The sequence below is a fragment of the Theobroma umbraticum genome, unplaced genomic scaffold (genome assembly GCF_002168275.2).
Source record: "Theobroma umbraticum cultivar Fairchild unplaced genomic scaffold, ASM216827v3 scaffold_4.1, whole genome shotgun sequence".
NCBI lineage: Eukaryota > Viridiplantae > Streptophyta > Magnoliopsida > Malvales > Malvaceae > Theobroma > Theobroma umbraticum.
In genome coordinates, this window is record NW_018397258.1 from 7153701 (window position 1) to 7172786 (window position 19086).

The 19086-nt window shown below is 32.4% G+C and overlaps 1 protein-coding gene across 1 annotated transcript; it reads left to right on the forward strand.

The window, feature by feature from the left end:
- Window positions 1-4189: 4189 nt before the first annotated feature.
- Window positions 4190-5531, forward strand: LOC110414118 (Ubiquitin-conjugating enzyme/RWD-like protein). The gene has a single exon (XM_021425181.1). It carries the CDS (start codon window positions 4332-4334, stop codon window positions 5334-5336), a length of 1005 nt encoding a protein of 334 aa, XP_021280856.1. The 5' UTR covers window positions 4190-4331; the 3' UTR covers window positions 5337-5531.
- Window positions 5532-19086: the final 13555 nt, after the last annotated feature.

Sequence of the window (19086 nt, forward strand, 5' to 3'; positions counted from 1 at the left end):
AGAGTATATGTATTAAAAGATATTACAAGGTAATTAATAATTATAGTTTTATGAATTAATTTAAGTAAAAATATAAGTTTATCTTTAATTATATAAAATTAAAAAAAAACATAATTATGTTTAGGTATTGGGTAGTGAAAGAGTGGTACCTGAACTCGATTATAAATTACCTTAACTTTATATAACCAGATCGAATACCTACGATACCCTATAACAAAATATCCATTATTATTTATACTTTTACAAGGAATTGTTTTTCAAAAAACAATTCTCATCAACAACTATTTTTATTATCATAGTCCATTTGAAAATTATTTTTGTTCATATACTAAAATATTATTTTATGTAATAGTATAGAAATTATCAATTAAATTTCACCACCACGAATTATCGATAAAAACATTATTACTGTCTTTATATATAGCATATAATTTATAAAAAAAGAATGATCAAAGCCTATTAACTACTACTATTTGTAATAACAACCATGACAAATCAATTGTTGTTCAAAAATGTACTATTTTCAATTAGTAACCAAACACAAATCAGAGTATTTTTTATTGTTTTGGAAAAAGAATTCCAACGTGGCCATCCAACCCTATTCCGCAATCCCAACAAGACCCCTTTATAATGCCCTGGACCACTTGCGCTGCTAATCGTGCTTCAAAAGCTAGAAATACTAAATCAGCACACAACCAAAGCAACACTCGCATTTCATTTTCATTTTCACGCTTTCTCTTCCTCCTTTATTTTATCGGCTTTTTCCTTTTTCTTGTACTGGCCGTCGGCAATTTTTTCGCAGGAAAACCGAAGCGGTTTACCTGGGAAAAAGATGGAGTCACCGGCCACTGATGATCTTTGCGTGAATTTCCAAGGCAGTAACGATACGTCCTACTGCACATAACGATTACGCCATGTTATAAATTTTTAGAAGTAATTAGTTTCGACCTTGAGATGCTTAAACGATACTAGCACTTACTTGGAACGCAACTTCGAATAAATTGTCTTGTTTGGAGACTGCTACATCTAAGCCAATGAGGCATGGATACCAGGGCTCAAGGCTTAATCCCAGTTGAATTCTCTATTTTCCATTGTCTACCCCTTTGGAATGCAAGGCAAACAAAAACAGTTGCTATTTTCGGTTTCCTTCTAAGTGCTTGTTTACCTTGATTTTCTTTTAAAAATTTATCTATCTTTTAAAAATAAGAAGTAGCTTAAATTGAATTGCAATTGTTTTAAAAAATAAAATTTTTTTAAAAAACTTTTAAAAAAAGCTTTATCTTTTTTTTTTCTTTAAAAAATGTGCAAAATTTTCAAAAAAATACTCATTTCTCTAAATCAATCTCCCTCTCTTTTTTTTTTCTTTGCAAATCACCTTTTCCAACATAAATTGTGATCTTTCAGTCCTTTATCTCTCTCTATAAAGATTATTAAAATAAATAAATAAAAACTCAACAACAAAATAACAAAATCTATGATTTTTTGTTTTTATAAAGTTTAAGAGAAAATAAGATTCAAAATTCAAAATTGCATTTAAAATCTATGATCCAATTGCTTGTTAGATTAATAAAAATCTAATATTATTATTATTATAAAAGTTTGAGAATTGTTTTATTTTTTTATAATTTTTTTTTAATTTTTACATATTAAATTGTATATAAATTTAAAGTAGATTAATTTTATTTTAATTTATTAAGTAATTAAAGATAATATGAATACCCTTAATTATAATTTTAATTAAAAAATGTACCAAACAAGTTCTAATTTCTTATTGTATTTAGAGCCTTCCAATATTTTTAACTCTCTTTCAACCTTAACATACTAAGAGTTCGTTTCTTTGTTAAACTCTTCCCACTTTGTATTAACTTGGATGGATTCGATTAACATCTTGTCAAGGAAAAGGTCCCGCTATTTTACTTATGGAACAGTCATTCTCAAAAAGTGAATTGCCTGTGATTTCCCACAAGCTTAAAGAAATAGTTGATGATGAGCAAGATTAAAAAGTTGACACCTGTTTATTTATTAATTTTTTAAATATATCTTATTAAACAACTTGTCAACCCTCTAACCTTATTGGTAGAGTCGTCATTAATGTATAATATGTATAATTTTGAGTAAAATACATTAACATTTTTAATTTTCAACTATACTTATACTAGAATTTAATAATTTTTAAAGTAGGCATTTTGTTTTTAAAAAATATTTTTATTAAATATATAAATCTTATCATTAATCAACTGTTGATGTTTTTGTTAGTTTGATGATATAGTAATTTTTTTAAGATAATTTTACTTTTTATTAATTTTAAAAATTATCACTATATAAATTATTATTTTTATTTTTTTTTAATTTTTTAAATCTTTCTTGCCACCTGCAACTGACAATACTCCTTAAGGGAGCCTAACTGGGGCTCCCCAAGGAAGCACAAGGTGCTCCCTAAGGGTAATTAAGGAGATGGGCAGCCAATTGGCATAAGGGAACGCTACCAATTGGCATAAGGGAAAGAAAAAAGATGAAAAAAAATATTTTAGATATTTTATTTTTGGATATTAATGCTATTTACAAGTTTAGGATGAAATGTTTATTTTAAAAATTAATAAATCGTGTGTAATTATAATTAAAAGTTAAAAATGTTAATATATTTTACTTTACAATTTTTGATATAGCACTAAAAAATAAAAATATGGGTCCACTTTCATGGGCTATGAGATGGTCCAGTGTAAGTCCTAGGGCTTTATGGGCTACCAACAAAGGCTCATCACAGGCTAGCATTCATGATGACAGACAAACACCGCCTGCCAAAGAAAATGTTGTTCTGAAATTAAAGGGTCCGCCCGCTATTTATTGATTTTTGTGGTGCAGTAGAAAACTATTATCAGTCATTAAGACTTTAAGGGAGTACGTCAGAAGGCTAGTCAGGCTGGCAATAAGTCTAGATTCGAAGATCCTTATCCAGGGGGACCAGGCAGTTTGAAGAATATACTGTATATAAATGTCTTCTTACTTAATTTATTGCATGCAGTTGAGATTTTTTTTAGCATTAAGCTTAGCTTAGTTTATACAACTCACAAAAAACTTCAAGCTTGCCCTCCAAGAATGCTATAGTTTATTCCTGCAAATTTTGCAAGTGGGAATTGCTCTCCTACTCCTTAGAAAGACAAAGTTATGGTCTAGACACATTATCACCCTGTACTTAAAGCATGTGTTAATGCCATGTACTTCAATTTAGTTTAAGCTTAGCTTAGTTTATACAACTCACAAAAAACTTCAAGCTTGCCCTCCAAGAATGCTATAGTTTATTCCTGCAAATTTTGCAAGTGGGAATTGCTCTCCTACTCCTTAGAAAGACAAAGTTATGGTCTAGACACATTATCACCCTGTACTTAAAGCATGTGTTAATGCCATGTACTTCAATTTAGTTTAAGCTTAGCTTAGTTTATACAACTCACAAAAAACTTCAAGCTTGCCCTCCAAGAATGCTATAGTTTATTCCTGCAAATTTTGCAAGTGGGAATTGCTCTCCTACTCCTTAGAAAGACAAAGTTATGGTCTAGACACATTATCACCCTGTACTTAAAGCATGTGTTAATGTCATGTACTTCAATGTAGTTTTATTGTATTCCAGTTGAGAATTTTTTAATCAAGCAGCTGCATTTCAAGCAATATATCACCAACAACTGGCTTTCTCTTTTTGGCAGTCCCTAAAGTTGTTGAAATCATTAACAGAAGAAACCATGGAGCTCTTCACGTGTGGATATGAACATATACATTTCATCTTTTATCAGCCCAAAATACAATCCAGCGAATGTGATAAAGACACCCATTCCCTGGAATTGACGCTGAATATCTAGGCACCCAGTTTGGCCTCTACGGGCATCTCTTCTTCTTGGTCTCAAAATATTGACAACCGTCACAGTATCATTTTTTAATTCAGGAGAAGTCAAAGCATATATATTTATATATAATTCATAGACGTGCCTGGAACTGTGAAGGAAATTTTGTGGAAATGCCTGAGCAAACCTCCCTGCAGTCCATACTTCAACAGAAAAGTCACCTATATTGTATGTTATTAGAAAGAAAAGGTCAAAGAAACATTGCTGGTGAGTCATTATAGTTGACCGGTATACCAAGTGGAAAAGCCGTAGGAACTAGGAAACTTGCTAAAGGTCATAAGAAAATTTCCCACCAATTTGATGACAGTTGCAAACATTTTTCTGTATTGACTTGCAATATTTCAGGTCTTCTTAGACTGATTTGTTCTGGTTTATATCTAAGATTACAGAATTCCCGTTTGCCAATAAGCAATCCATCTGATCTCAAGCTCTCTCCATATGGCACCGCCATCCCCAAAAGAATTCATAGAAACAGCTCTTTTGGCTACCAACCCTTATGCTCTATCGTACTCGGACTCTAAACAGAAGTGGCTTATACTACGACATCTCCTTTCGTTGCTTCAAGAGTACCCTACTTTCGGGCCCTCAACTGGTAGATTCCTGCACAATGATGGAAACGAAGTGAACCTTCTATTTGCCAGTGGCCATGTCCAAGTCTCCAACTCCACACCTTCCGTTCCTCTCACCATTTGGCTCCACGAAAACTACCCTCAAAAGGCACCTTTAGTCTTCGTTTCAGTTGACCCCATGACCCCGATTCATCGCCATCATCCTTTCGTTGACACTTCTGGAGCCACATCACCGCCTTATATCTTAACCTGGAAATATCCTCCATGCAACCTTTCTGGCCTTCTGCACAATCTTGTCCGGCTCTTTAGCCGTGATCATCCTTTCTCATATTCCCCGCCGACGACTAGTTTCACTCACCCTTCTCTTGTTTCTAGAAAGGAAGCTTTTGATAGACTTGTAGGCATGCTTTACTATGACATGGTTGCCTTGCAGGCCAGCACAGTTGAAGAAATAGAGGAGCTATCCTTGTTGCAAGAAAATCTGATGAAGCGTGACCGTTTCACCACAAGCATGATTTTGGAGATGGAGCAGGAATGCAAGAAACTGAAAGAGAGATCGAACAATTGGGCAGAAGAAGCTGATAGGTTGGTGAACTGGTTGAAAGTTAATGATCGAAGACCACTAATGGCCCTGGATGCTGGAGATGTTGAAATTGAGGATGCATTTGAAATTGATGAGAACTCAAGAATGAAACTTGATTGCTCGGCCGCAGATTTTGCCATAGAGGATGTGCTCTATAAATTGGACAAGGCACTTGAACTCGAGGCTGTGAGTTTCGATTCATATATTAAGCAAGTGAGGAGCTTGGCCAGAGAGCAGTTCTTCCTTAGAGCTTCAGAAATGAAATTAAATGGCCTGGACATACCCCATTAGCCAAATTGACTCGAATATATTTTTCTCAATGTACAGTTATCAATAATTCAACTTTTTTTTTGGTTGGCTTTTTCCTATGTATCGTGTCTCATACAATATCACCACTAATATCATCATTCACCTGGATAAATTCAGTGCACCCGAATCCAGCAAGTTTTATCAGGATACACCGAGATGAAATTAGAATGGCATATATAGTTGTATAACTTTTTTATTGGAAGTGACCAGTCTAATCCAAGTAGACAAAAGGATGAGACAGGAAAATATATATATATATATATATATATATGTATATTTCATATAAATGTGTAACTGTTCAATAACTTTAAAGGTCTAAAGTTGAATATTTAAATGAGATTTTTTTTATTGAAATTAAAAAAATTATTAAAATTTTATTCTTCTAACTTTTTGAGATGCCAAATTCTAATTAAATTAATTTTATAATCAAGTTTTTCTAATATTTTTTTAATTGATAATATAGCCAATCTAGTTAATCTTTCTTGAGACATTATTAATTTTAGTTTGGAAAAACATTTTTCTATTGAAGCAACACTGGCCACGGCTTAGCGTTTAGAGGAAAATGGGTAATAACCAAGTTTATGTTGTATATTGTTAGGAAAATTTAAAGTAAGGGATTATGCTCACTTTTCAAAAGTTGGAACAAATAAAAAAAATGGAGCCATTTTTCTAGCTTATGGAATTCAAAAACGATTGGTTTTCGACACCTTTGTTATTATAAAGGCGCATCACATGGGTCTTGGATTTTATTAGCCATCCAATTTCATATCAGAAAGGAATTTTCAAAAGTCGGTAAACTTCAAAAGAGTTGAGCATCAAGTTCATTGTGATCTCTTCTGTAGCCTTCGCCAGTTCACCTTCTAATAAATTGACTATACAAGAATATCAGGGGAAAGCTAAGCTTGCTTCACAAATATTGATATCCTAATAAACATGGATTGTACATATTTTAATAACATTTGCCACAAATGTCTCTTATAATTACAATATTAGCTTATATATATATATATATATATATATAAATAAACTTCAAGCTAAAGCTAGGCAACTCTTTCCACTTACTATAAAATTTAGAAGGTTGCCAGTTCTGACCGCTTCTATCATTTACTTTTTAGTGCAGAATGGATATTTGGATTTTTTTTTTCAATTGAAAGTTTTTGTTTGACCAGGGGTTAGACTAAGGAACTTTAAATTTGAGTTGGATATACACTGATAAGATAGGCGGCATTTGATAACCTAATCTACTCTTTTTTTGAGTAAAAACAGAAACACTGTTTTCTTTTTTTTAAAAAAAAAAACAAAAATAAAACACGTTTGGTAATATTCTTGTTATAAGAAATTTTTAAAAATAAAAATATGAAAACATTAAAGAAATTTCCAGTTTCATCTTTACCTTAAATACTTAGACCAAATAGGCAAACGTAAACATAGTTATCATACTTCATAGAGAAAATGACTTTTGCAGAAACTCAACCAACTTTTAAGGCTTTTTCCAAAAATTTCTTTGAACAAGTACCTTCTATTTACAATAATTTTATTTATTTTGTTCTTCTTGTTTCTATTCTCTTTTGCTCCAACACAACTATCATAGTGGTAGGGAAAGAAAAGAAAAGAAAAAATTTATTGCTACTTTTACTTCTCATGTCATAACATAGCTTTCTCCTACAAGAGAATACTAACTTGTTGCCTTTTTTAAATGTAGAAGGATAATTTTTTTATTTATTATTGCTTGTAAATTATTACATTATTTAACTACAATTACTAATATTCCAAAGGGTCATTATAACATGTCACACAATGACTTTACTACTTACCCTCACATTAATATTATTATTCTTTGTATGATAAGAATACGCCACCTTTTGCTAATATAACTTTATCAAATATATTATTGGAGATTTTTTATTATATGTTTAATGATTTATATGTGTGTGTGTATTCTTATTTGTTGTATTTGGCATAAAGATGGGAATAAACAAACAAATATGAGACAAAGATAAGAAAAAATAAATAAATTTGAAATATTATTGATAATGAGTAAATACTTATTTGGTCCACCAAGTTGGATTTTGCTTTTCACCTCATGGCCAAGACTCATTTTACATCAAAACTCCACTATGGTGAGCTTGACAAGGCTTCTCTGGGAAAGAAAAGGAAGAATATTTCTATAACTACCCTTTTTAAGAAAATGTAACTAGGGAGAACTGGTGAACTACTTCCTGTGCTTGAAAATTGGGATGATAGTGTCATTAAGGAAGGAGGAGAGGATTGCTTATGGGAAATAGTGCATGCAAAACAGGTAGATAAGCATCCATGATCATTGGGACTATATTTGTAATAAAGCCGCCCCAATTAAAAGGTGTTCCATCCCAAAAGCGTTAGTATTGAAGTTCAGATTTGAACGTGGTGAATTCTCACTTTTTGTCATCAAATTTGGATTTAACTCACTCTAGGTCCAAGATTAGGATAAATGGGTAGAGAAAGTTTAGAAGAATTTCACTTACATGACTGTTCTCAACAATGTTGGAGTCCTTGATACTATAAGAGTCACCATTAAACTCTATGTTTGTAGGTAGACCAGAATTGAAGTACAACACGCTATTCTTGCAAAGTGGAGTATCTTTTCACATACTATGGTTACTGCTTAAGGAGAGTTTACTTTTTTTCTTGAAGACATGCGCATTCTTTTGAAACTTCCTTGTATTGGTAGAGATGACTTTTTTTCCATTATACTTTCTAAAGAAGAGGAGGGTGTTAATGAATTCTTTATAGACTTGTTTAAGAGTCAAATTAAAGTTTTCAAAGTGGTGCGCTTTTTTAACTAGGTGTTGGTTCCATTAGTTTTTGATGATAATAAAATATTCTCATTCTTTTATGTTTAACTTTACTACTTGAGTGTGTAAGATAAAAATGTATATCATTAATAAATTAATAACTCAAAAGCAAATATCAAAACTCATAAGAATAAGGAGCTACAATTGAGCCACAAAATAAAAGCCTTTTAGTCAGATAACTAAGGGAGTCAGTCAATTAAATTCAAAAATGAAGTTCGTCGGTACAGAAACAAAAAAGACTTAGTTGACCAAGAAACATGGTTAGTTGACTAAGTACTCATTGCTAGAAACTTCAATAAGAAAATAGAAAAGACTTAGTCAACTAAGAAGTATTGTTAGTCGACTAAATGCTCACTACCAGAAACTGAGAGCAGAAGACAGAAAAAACTTAGTTGACTAAGAAGTATGTTTGTCAACTAAGAGCATATTGTTTGAAAATTTGAATTTGAACACTAGAAGACAGACCAACGGCTAGAACTGTCTCCCAACTATTTCCAATAGTCAACAATTGTTGAACATCCATTAGAGTTGGTTTTTTAAGTATATAAAGCACTCTTAATGGCTAAGAAATACAAAAGATGCTTCCAAGATCAAAATAAGCTAAAAATAATAATAAAAACTTTCTCCATCCTTTCTGCACTTCACTTCAATCTTTGTAATAGAGATAAGCACTTTATTTTGTACCATTCAAATTAAGTTAGTGATCATAAGTACTTTCTTATTTATATTCTCCTTAGTTACTTAGAGTGTGCGAGTTACTCTAAGAGAATTAATCAAGCTTGGGTTAGCTTAATTGGTTATATAGGTTGTAACTCAGCTTAAGAAAGTTAGTTTTGGGTTTTAGTTGATCCCGGGGAAAACCATTGTTAAAGGTTGTTGTTGAGCCTGTGAAAAGCCATTGTAAAAGCTTAGTGGGAGTTTAGAAATTTCTCCGTTTATAATGATTTGGTTTGAAAAATCTTTAGTTGGAAGATTAAGGTAATGAATATAGGTCTTTGACCGAACCACTATAAATCTTTGTGCATTATTTACCTTTTTTATTTTTCATTTCATTTTTCTTTAAATCATTCATTTATTCAGCATTTAACTTCTTATCATTGACCTTTAACTGGCCCTCAATTAAAAGTCAAGTTTAATGACGTTCAAAAAGTACTATTCACCCTTTTTCTAGTATATATCTTTGGGACCAATACTAAGTAGGGCTTTTCTATAAAAAGTTTAATATTAAAGGCCAAAGTAATCCTTTTATGCATCTAGATCATGCACAAGAGTTAGTGGCTTTGTTAATCATGTGGTTGGCTTGATATGTCTTCTCAAGTTGTTTAGATGATGAGATATCTTATTTAGTTATTCTTTATGAGATCAAGTTTGCTAAGGGTATGAGTTTTCTTCGTGCTCCACTATACTTGGGATTTTTGTATAAGAGATTAGACTTATATCACACTAAAACTGCTAAATCAATTGACTGCTATAGAGTCTTGACTTAAGTGAATGTATCATTCTTTCAGATGTATCATTCTTTCAAGTGTGTTTGTGGGAGAGATTCCATAGTTGTGCTCCCACTCTTAATGTGTATCAAGCTTTTTTGTCTTCCTCTACAAATAAAGCTTTAAGGAACAATTATAGTGCTTAAGCATGGTATGACCAAACTACTAAAGACAACATTCTTAAGGTGTTGGATAAGGTAGATCAATTTACTGCAAGGTCTAATGTGATATCAAATAATGGTATTGGTGATTCAACTATTTATTATGACAGATGACCATTTAAGACTGATAAACTGAGCTCGTACGGATTGAACTTCTTAGTGCGGATTAATTATTCTCAATCACCTTCCATGATTGAGACAACTAATTCAAGTGCTGATAGGAATTCATTGTCTATCGAAGTATACTTTCCTTATAAAGTGGCATGTTAATTTAGATATGATCAACCAACTCCACCTAGACCTCTTTTCTTAAAACTTTCTCTATTTGTACTTTCTTATTTCTAATTGGTGTGCTCAAGCATAATGTGGATAAGTTTAAAATTACGTTGTCCAAACTTTTAACAGAATAGGTGTTTACACTACTGGTTGGTATGCTTATTGAGGAGACTATCTTCTGGAATGGACCTCATTTGTTGTGCCTACTCTTAAAGTGCAATTGCATGCTCTTTCCATTAGTAGTAGTGATGTGTCGCTTCACTTGATTCACTCTAAGAGGAACAAAACTTCTTGTCAGTTAAGCATGTTTTTTACTTTCTTCATCTCCCTTTTCATTACGTTCTCATCTAGATATTGAACTTATTTTTTCTTTTCTTTTTAAGGGAGAGTCAACTCTAAGTGCAAAGATATCTTAAAGTTTGAAAGTGAAGAAGAATCATGTGACCACATGAATGATTATGAGTCCAGTAATGAGTCAGTTGATTAGAGACTTCCGAAACATGAATATTTGAGTTTGAAAGAATGAGTGGATGGTAATGCAAACCAAAAAAGTTTGATAGATATGATTGATTTTCTACCTTCTACTATGCAAAATGTTGGTGATGATGAGGTGAATGCCATTATTGGAATTGATAAGAGTGTTCGTAAGATCGTTTCAAGCAACATGAATCTAATTTTGGCTTTGGGACGCCTTAACATAGTAATGCAAATCCATTTTTGGGGGAACTTTTGGAGTTACTCAAAGCATTTAAAGTAACTTTGGAATTAATGCTACTCTTGGTGTTACTTGTAATGTTTTCTCTTTTGAAGGTGTTCTAAATGCTACTCGTAATGCTTATTCTCTTAGGGTGTTCTAAATGCTACTTGTTATGCTTCTTCTCTTAGGGGTGTTTTGAGTATTATTTGCAATGCTTTTTTTTTTTTGAAGATGTTTCAAATTCTACTCGTAATTCTTTTTCTTCTAGGGTTGTTCTGAATACTACTCATAATTCTCTCTCTCATTCTGGGGGTGTTTTGAATATTATCCGCAATGTTTTGTTTTCTCTTAGAGGTATTTCGAATAACTCATATGTTATTTATTCAAATATTGTTATGCCCCCTCTTACTACTCACCATGGGTCATCCTTTCTTTTCTAGTGATCGAACATAGAAATGATGCTTTTGATACTCATTTAGATGATTTCCATGGCATTCTAGTCTTGTCGCAACATTTGTAGGTTTTGGAGCATATCTATAAAGTAGAAGGTGAATTTTGGCATTTTAAAGGCAAATTCATGAACAAAGCTATTATGGATACATTAGGTGTGCCTTAGAGACTGCTTCCTCCCATAGGCAACATTTTTTTTGAAGAATTACATAAGATGGTGGATCCATTGAAAAATGTCCTTAACTTTGGTTCTCGAATTAAATGTCTTGACATTTGTGTAGCCAAAGCCACAAGATACATTATGATAATAATTAACAACCTAGCATAAAAGTTGAGATAAAAGAGCTTGACGCAAGGAAGATTAGACAACCTTTCCAATTTTAAGAATGATAGATCTTCTTCCTTCTTAAACTTCATACTTAGCTAGTTTGTTCTTGTTTTTGTTTTTTCAACATTATAGACTTATTTTCCATACTAAATATTTTCTTTGCTTTTTTCGTGGTTTTATTTCTTCACTTGTAAATTGAGATAAAGGTTTTTACATTTAACTGTTTGTAAACATATGAATGTTTCACAAGCATCATTGTGCATGCCCAAAAGGGATTCTCAACTTCACATTAAGGAGAATAATCCTTAACCTAGTATGAGAAAGAATAACACATCCTTTATATGAGTGTTTAAAGCTGCGACTTATTTATAAAGAGTAAGCTATGGTCAAAAAGTGAGCAATAAAGCTAGCAACTAATAACATAATATCATTATAGCTAGATTATGAGCTATAAAGCTTTCAATTGAAAATGTGAATTATATGGTGAAAAATTTGAACTATAAAGCTTACGACCAAGTGTAACAATAATATTACAACCAAAGTAAGAGCGATAAAGCTTGCGATTGAAAATGAATTTATTTTAAAATATCACATGATAGTCAAAATGGAAGCGATAAAACTACGACTGAAAATGCATTTACTTTGAAACAAACAAGACAATTAAACGAAAGTTGACTATAAGAAATCAGTCATAAAAAGAAACAAATAGTGGATGGCTTCTTATACATAATACTTTTTAATGTATTGAAAATTGACTAGTGCTATAATAGCATTGGTCTTTAGATTCATTAGCTTGCAATATCCACCATTGTTCACCTCATGAACAATGTATGGTCCTTCCCACTTTGGACTAAACTTAGCTGTTGATGTTCTTATTCTAATATGTTCTGCTGCATCGAGTACTAAGTCACCCACTTCAAAGCTTCTTTTTTTACCAACTTGTCATATGCTTTATTAAAGCTTTTTTGATATGTGGAGAAGTTTTTCTTAACTTTATCCTTTCCTTCTTTCAATGTTTCCAATTCCATCATTCACAAAGCATCATTGTCTATTTCAGCATTTAAGGCTAATTTTGCTTATGAAATTAAGATTTTCACTGGTAGAATAGCTTCTATGTCATATATTAAAGAAAACTGAGTAGCGTTGTTAGGTCCTTGCTTGGAAATTCTATATGCCTATAGTGACACATGAATAACATCATGCCACATCTTAGGATCATCATATACAATTTTACTTAGCATTTTGAGTAGAGTTTTGTTGGCAGCTTTTGCTTGATTATTTCTTTTAAAGTAATAAGGGGTTGACTTTACATGGTCGACATCATAAAGAGCTAAAAGTTCCCTTACACTAAAGTTAACTAGTAGAGTACCATTGTCTGACAAGATACACTTAGACCTCGACTCATTTGGTGAAACACTCCATTGCTACAAGTATCCATGTATGTCCTCTAGAAAGGAGACTGATAGGCCTAACCAAGTTAAACGTCTAAGTGTGGAAAGGCCGAGGTGGGATAACACTATGGAGTACTATGGTTGGAGTATGTATGGCGTTACCATGAACTTGACATTCGTGGCATTTCCTTGCTTAATTCATTATGTCTATTTCCTTGGTAGGCCAATAATATCCAAGATCCAATAGCTTTTAATAAAGTTTCATCCCTTCTTCATGTTCTTTACTACTTTTAATATGAACTTTTTCCAATGAGGAATTTACATCAATTGGAGAAGCACATTTCTATGGACGTCTTACAAATGATACTCAAAACAATTCATTTCCTTTAAAGAAAAAGCATTGAGCTCTTCTCTTTAATTGTCTTGTGTCTTGAAAATTTGTTAGAAGAATTCCATTTTGAAGGAAGTTGATGTAAGGTCTACGTCAATCACTTGCACTTTCTACAAGATAGGATTCAAGCTCATCTAGAGGTTATGAACACTTGGGACAAGGCAATTGAAATTGAAATGAATCCTTGGACATAGTTGACCAAAAATACCTTACTCTCTAGAGTAACTAATGCAATGATGGTTTTTTCTCTCCACTCCAATGTCCATCCATTGCTTTCAATTTCTCTTCTGCCTCATGATTGGAAATGCATCTAGCTAATACTCTATTACTTTCTTCGTGGTACAACACACCATGGATGAGAGTGAAGTGTTTTAATCATGAGATAAATCTAGAGCTTGGATTGAGTAGTTCTTTTATTATAAGTGCACCCTAATCCTTTTCTTCATAGATTGAAAGTTGTAAAAGGTCACTAGATAGACATGAGAGCCTTCTCTTCAATATTGAAATAATACTTTGATCTTCCTTCTGCATTTATATCTTGGAGGTTAGTGTAGCAAATGTGTCCACATGAATATTTGTCGATCTTGAACTATGTTTGCATCTCACCGTTTGGAATTTCTGTAAAAGTGATTGAATAATAGTTCTGTATGTTGTAAGCATAGGCTTTTTAAAAGAAAACTCACCATTTGCCTATTTTACAATGAAATTAGAGTCTCCACGGATACGCAAGTTATTAACTTCGAGAACAATGGTTGTATGCAACCCCAGAAACAAGGCTTCATATTCTGCTTGGTTATTGGTGCAAGGGAAATCTAGCTTGATGGCCAAGGAGATAAGATCTTCTTTACAAGGTATATTCACCTTTTCCATCTTTTTGAATGAGCTTGACTATTGTAAGAATTAGAGGATGATTCATCTTCTGAGTGAACTTCTCCTAAGGGAATTAAGACTATTTCAACACCTCCACCAGATATAGTGGAAGAACCATCAAAATATAAATCCCATTCTCCTTATTTTATGCTAACATAGCATAATTCATGGAGCTCTCTTGGAATAAAATCAAAAATTACCTCTTCAAATTGAGATGGGAAATGTCTAATAAATTTGGGAGAGCCTGAGACTTGATCATTTTGGGTTGCATTACTGAAATATTAAATTCACCAAATAAGAAGAGCCACCTTACCATTCTCCAAAAAAATGCTAGTCGAGAAAGCAAAAATTTAATGGGATTTGACTTGGTTACCACTTTAAGTTCATGAGCCAAGAAATAATGGTGAAGCTTTTAAGGTGCGTACACCAATGCAAAACAATACTTCTCAATCGGTGGGTAGTTCAATTCACTCCTATGCAAACATTTACTAAAGTAATACATAAGTCGTTCTTGCTCTTCCACTTCTTGAACAAGTAAAGCGCCAATTGATTGTGGAGTTAGAGTGAGGTACAACATCATTGGTTCCTTTTAGATTGGCATGTTCATTGTTAAGGAAGAAGCAAGAATACTTTTGATTTTCTCGTAAGTTTGCTGTTGTTACTCACCCTATAAAAATAGGACCTTTTTCTTAGAAAAAAGTTGGAAAGACATAATGATCTCCCTTAAGGCTGGAATGAACCTCTGAATGTAAGAAACTTTCACCAATAAGCTTTTAAGTTGTTTTTGATTTGATGGAGGTGGCATAAATTGAATAGCCTTTATTTTCATAAGATCCATATTTATGCCCTTTCTATGAACCATAAATCCCAAAAACTTACTAGTTGTTACTCCAAAGGCACACTTCAAGCGATTCATGTGTAGCTTGTATTCTTGACATCATTCAAATACTCTTCTCAAGTTTCCAAGATAACTTGGTTCTTTCTTGGACTTCACCACTATGTCATCCATGTAGTCTTCTATGCAATCAAGCATCATGTCATGAAATATTATACATGTCTTTGCATTCAGCAAATAGATGACCCATCGCACGAAGGTAATCGCAAGACCATAGATTGGACTTATCTTTTGTCATTAGTGGTCTCGATACATAAGGCAAATTTATTTATTTGTCTCTAATCTATTTTTGAAAAAGTACCCTTACTTTATCAAGTAGAGTTGAGAATGGATAAGGTGTAACAATTTTTTCATCTTGTCTTCTTTTGAAGTTGTTGCACCTTGTCCTCAGGTTTTCTCGAGGACTTCTTTTTTCTTTATTGGTCCACCACACAACTTCGACTAAAGTGGCAAAAGTGGGAAGATGTAAGTTTTTCAAATGCACTTTTTATTCATTGAACATACCTTGGATACAAACTTTGACAAGTTCTTTTTCATCATGAGAATCTTGTATATCCAATATTCATTTTCTAAACTGTTGGATGTATTCCATAAGACCCTCCATTGACTTTTGATGTTCTTTTTTCAAATTGATGAGGGTTACCTCTTTTAAGGTAGAGAAAAACTTTTCCCCAAACATCTTACACATTTGCTTCGAAGAGTCAATTGAATTGAAAATGAGATTAACATACAGGGTGTAAGTTTTATTAATTAGGGACTTAAAGAACTCTTTTAATTTTAAATCTTTATCCAAGCCTACGACTCCTAAGGTTTCTATAAATTTCATGACATGTTCCTAAGCATCATCAGTATTGCCATTGAATTGTTTGAATTTCGGGATAGTATCATCCTTAGGGTACGATTTAATAGTTACCTTGGTAAGATAGGGTAGTTTAAGTCAAACTTTGAAAAGTTGAGACTCTTATTCTTTTGATCGAGTAACTTCTTTAGCTTTTTCTTTGTGACAAAACTTTGTGTGCTAGTGAAAAGAGTTACAGTGATGAGATTACCTACAACAGAAGGATTGACGGTATTAAGAAATGGGTCAGTCGTGTTCTCTTTATTCTTCCATTTCCATTAGTATTGTTGACCGCATTAGCTGCATTTTCTCCATTATGAGTTGGCATTGGTTATGGTTGAGAAATTGTGACAATTGAAGATGCAAATTAAGCGATGGTTTCTATTATCTGTTTGTTGTTTCTTTTAGCATTTGCAATTTTTCTTGGAAAGTTTGGAACATTTTCTTGGTTATGGGAAAACTCTCCATATCTTTTGACAAGAAATTTTTTGGCAATATTTTCATTTACTACAATCACTCTTTCCTAGTATAGTCGCTAAAATGTAGATGGTTCTTCTTGTAGAGAGAGAGGACGTGTTGCAATAAGTGAAGCAAAATCATTAGAGGTGGCAGAAAGGAAAACTAAAGCAGTCTTTGAAGCATAAGTGCTTTGGTGGTGCTTTGGTGGTTGGTAGTGAGGAATAAGAAAATGTGCAGAAAGTGATGAATTATGGTGGATAGGAAAGGTTGAGTAAAAAAAATGCTTCAAAGAGTATTGAAAGAGCTTTAAGGATAATGTCTGTTGGGTTTCTAATAATTTTTTATTGCCTTCCAGCTTTTAAGCCTCTCATATTTATACTGAATAAGAGTGTTTTTTTAGAAGTAGTTGGGAGAGCATGTTCAATCATGGAGAACTTACTTTAAAGCGACTTAGTGGATATGAAGCTCAATTATAGAAGAATGTGCTTGTCATGGAAGAACACGTTGAGGAATGACTAATGGAATATTAAAAGAATGACCAAGTGATTGGATAGTGGGTTTTAGTTTTGAGTAGTGGAGTAATGATACTTAATAGTACACCATGTATAGCCTTAGGCAAGAAAGAATGAAAAGGATAAATTACAAATACTTCAAGAAAAGGTTAAGAAGAAGTCTTCTTTACTATCGCCATATTTGAACCACTAAGATAAGCTCTAGAATATCTCAAATGTGAAGATAACTCATAAACTCCGTCACTCATTTTGAGCATAACATATGAAATAGCTATTTCAAGCTTGTTCGTATTCTATAGCACAATACTTTAAAAAATAATAATTAGTCAAAATAGAATATTTTCAATCATATTTAGAAAAAGTTACTCATTTAAGAAGTGTACAAAGTAATGTTACGGATACCTTGTAATTAATTAGTTCAAGTGATAAAAGTAAGTTGAAATTTTTAATTAAAAATAATAATAAAAAAATCCTCTAGAGAAATAGCAATTATTATGTTCTAAGCAATGACATCACATAGCTTAATTAATGGTTAAGAGCACACAGCTTATGTATTATAGAAAAGATTATGAGAAGTGTTGAAGAGATCAGTTCTTTTGACTACTTTATATAATCGGGGAAATCGATTTTGCTTGTTTACTTGGGAGGGACAGTGATTTATGATGGTTAAGTTCTACCGATCATGCCGTGGAAGTGTTCTAACACTCATTGGAAAATTATATAATATTAATACTAAATTAAGTATCATATGATTACCTAAAAGATGGGGAAAAACAGTAAACGAGGAATACATCCTTTTCACTTCTTTTTTTTAATACAAGATGAATGCAGAGTTGCACACATACATGGCGAACTAGCAAGAGTTATTAATTTGTTTAGTGTAGTTGACTTGAATGAAAAAAAGTAATTATTTGCGGTACATATTTAAGATCAAGATAAGGAGAATATGAGGACCATGCAGTGCCAAGTGCCATCAAAGATAACCATTGGGCTCGACAGAGTGGAAGACTGGCCTGGCCCCAGAAGTTGGGTTAAAGTTTTGAGCTGGCCCAATTAGCACCCTTCCTTTGTTTTCTCCTGCAGGTGGCCTTTTCTTTATCCTTGTACTATAGTTGGACCCAATTTTGAAATTTCAGTGTGGGTACAAATAGCATAGGTTATGGTTTCCCTACTAATTTGTACCTTTGGACCACATAATATGGAAACATGAAATTATCACCACCATTCTAATGTAAGGCATCTTTCCCAAATTATTTATTCGATAGCAACTCATACGTGATTGTATATTGTAGCCATGATATATGTAAAATGAAATATACACACATTTGTGGCTAGTACTTGTCATGTAAGAAATATAACTTGACATATTTTTTTATATCAAATGTCACTGAAATTTGATAGTGAAATATTTTTCAATCCACTATGCAAACTTATTCTCATTACTAATTTTATTATATGATATCAATACTTGCACATGTATAATACACGGTCGTAAAGGAGTTACTTATTTTTATACCAAATAATATAAGTTTACAAATTTTGAATTTATATTCCCATCAAATTTTCTTCTTAGGATTATTACATTAGATTTGACAATTTTATATACAATATGATAATATGATACGAATTTAAAAAAATTTAAATTTAAAATCTTGACATAATTAATTAATTATATCGTATTCGTATTTATTCTTATAATCATTAATATTTTATATTTATATAATAAGAAAATATGAATTATCAAGTCTAATTAACACAAAACAATGGTTGCTGGTTGCTTCAACAAGTAGATGAAGTAGATGGTAAATTCAAGCAAAGAATATGATAGAAAAATAAAAAAAATTGTTAAAAGAAAATTTTTAAAAAAAAGAAAGGATAGAGGGAGAGATGCGAAAGATCGGAGGGTAACTTAGAGCTTATACTTCGGACTCGGAGATCTGTCTGGATTGCCAGTGGCTAACTGCCTAACTGGCTTCGGACATAACATTCAACCATGCTTAAAAACGTATGAGATGTGCTTTTGTTAACCAACCAATAAAAAATAGCCACGTATACATATGACCTTCGAGTCTTCTCAACTGACCATCACCATAATTTCAATTCTACCCTTCCTCTTTTCACCGCATTTTCACTGTACCATCAT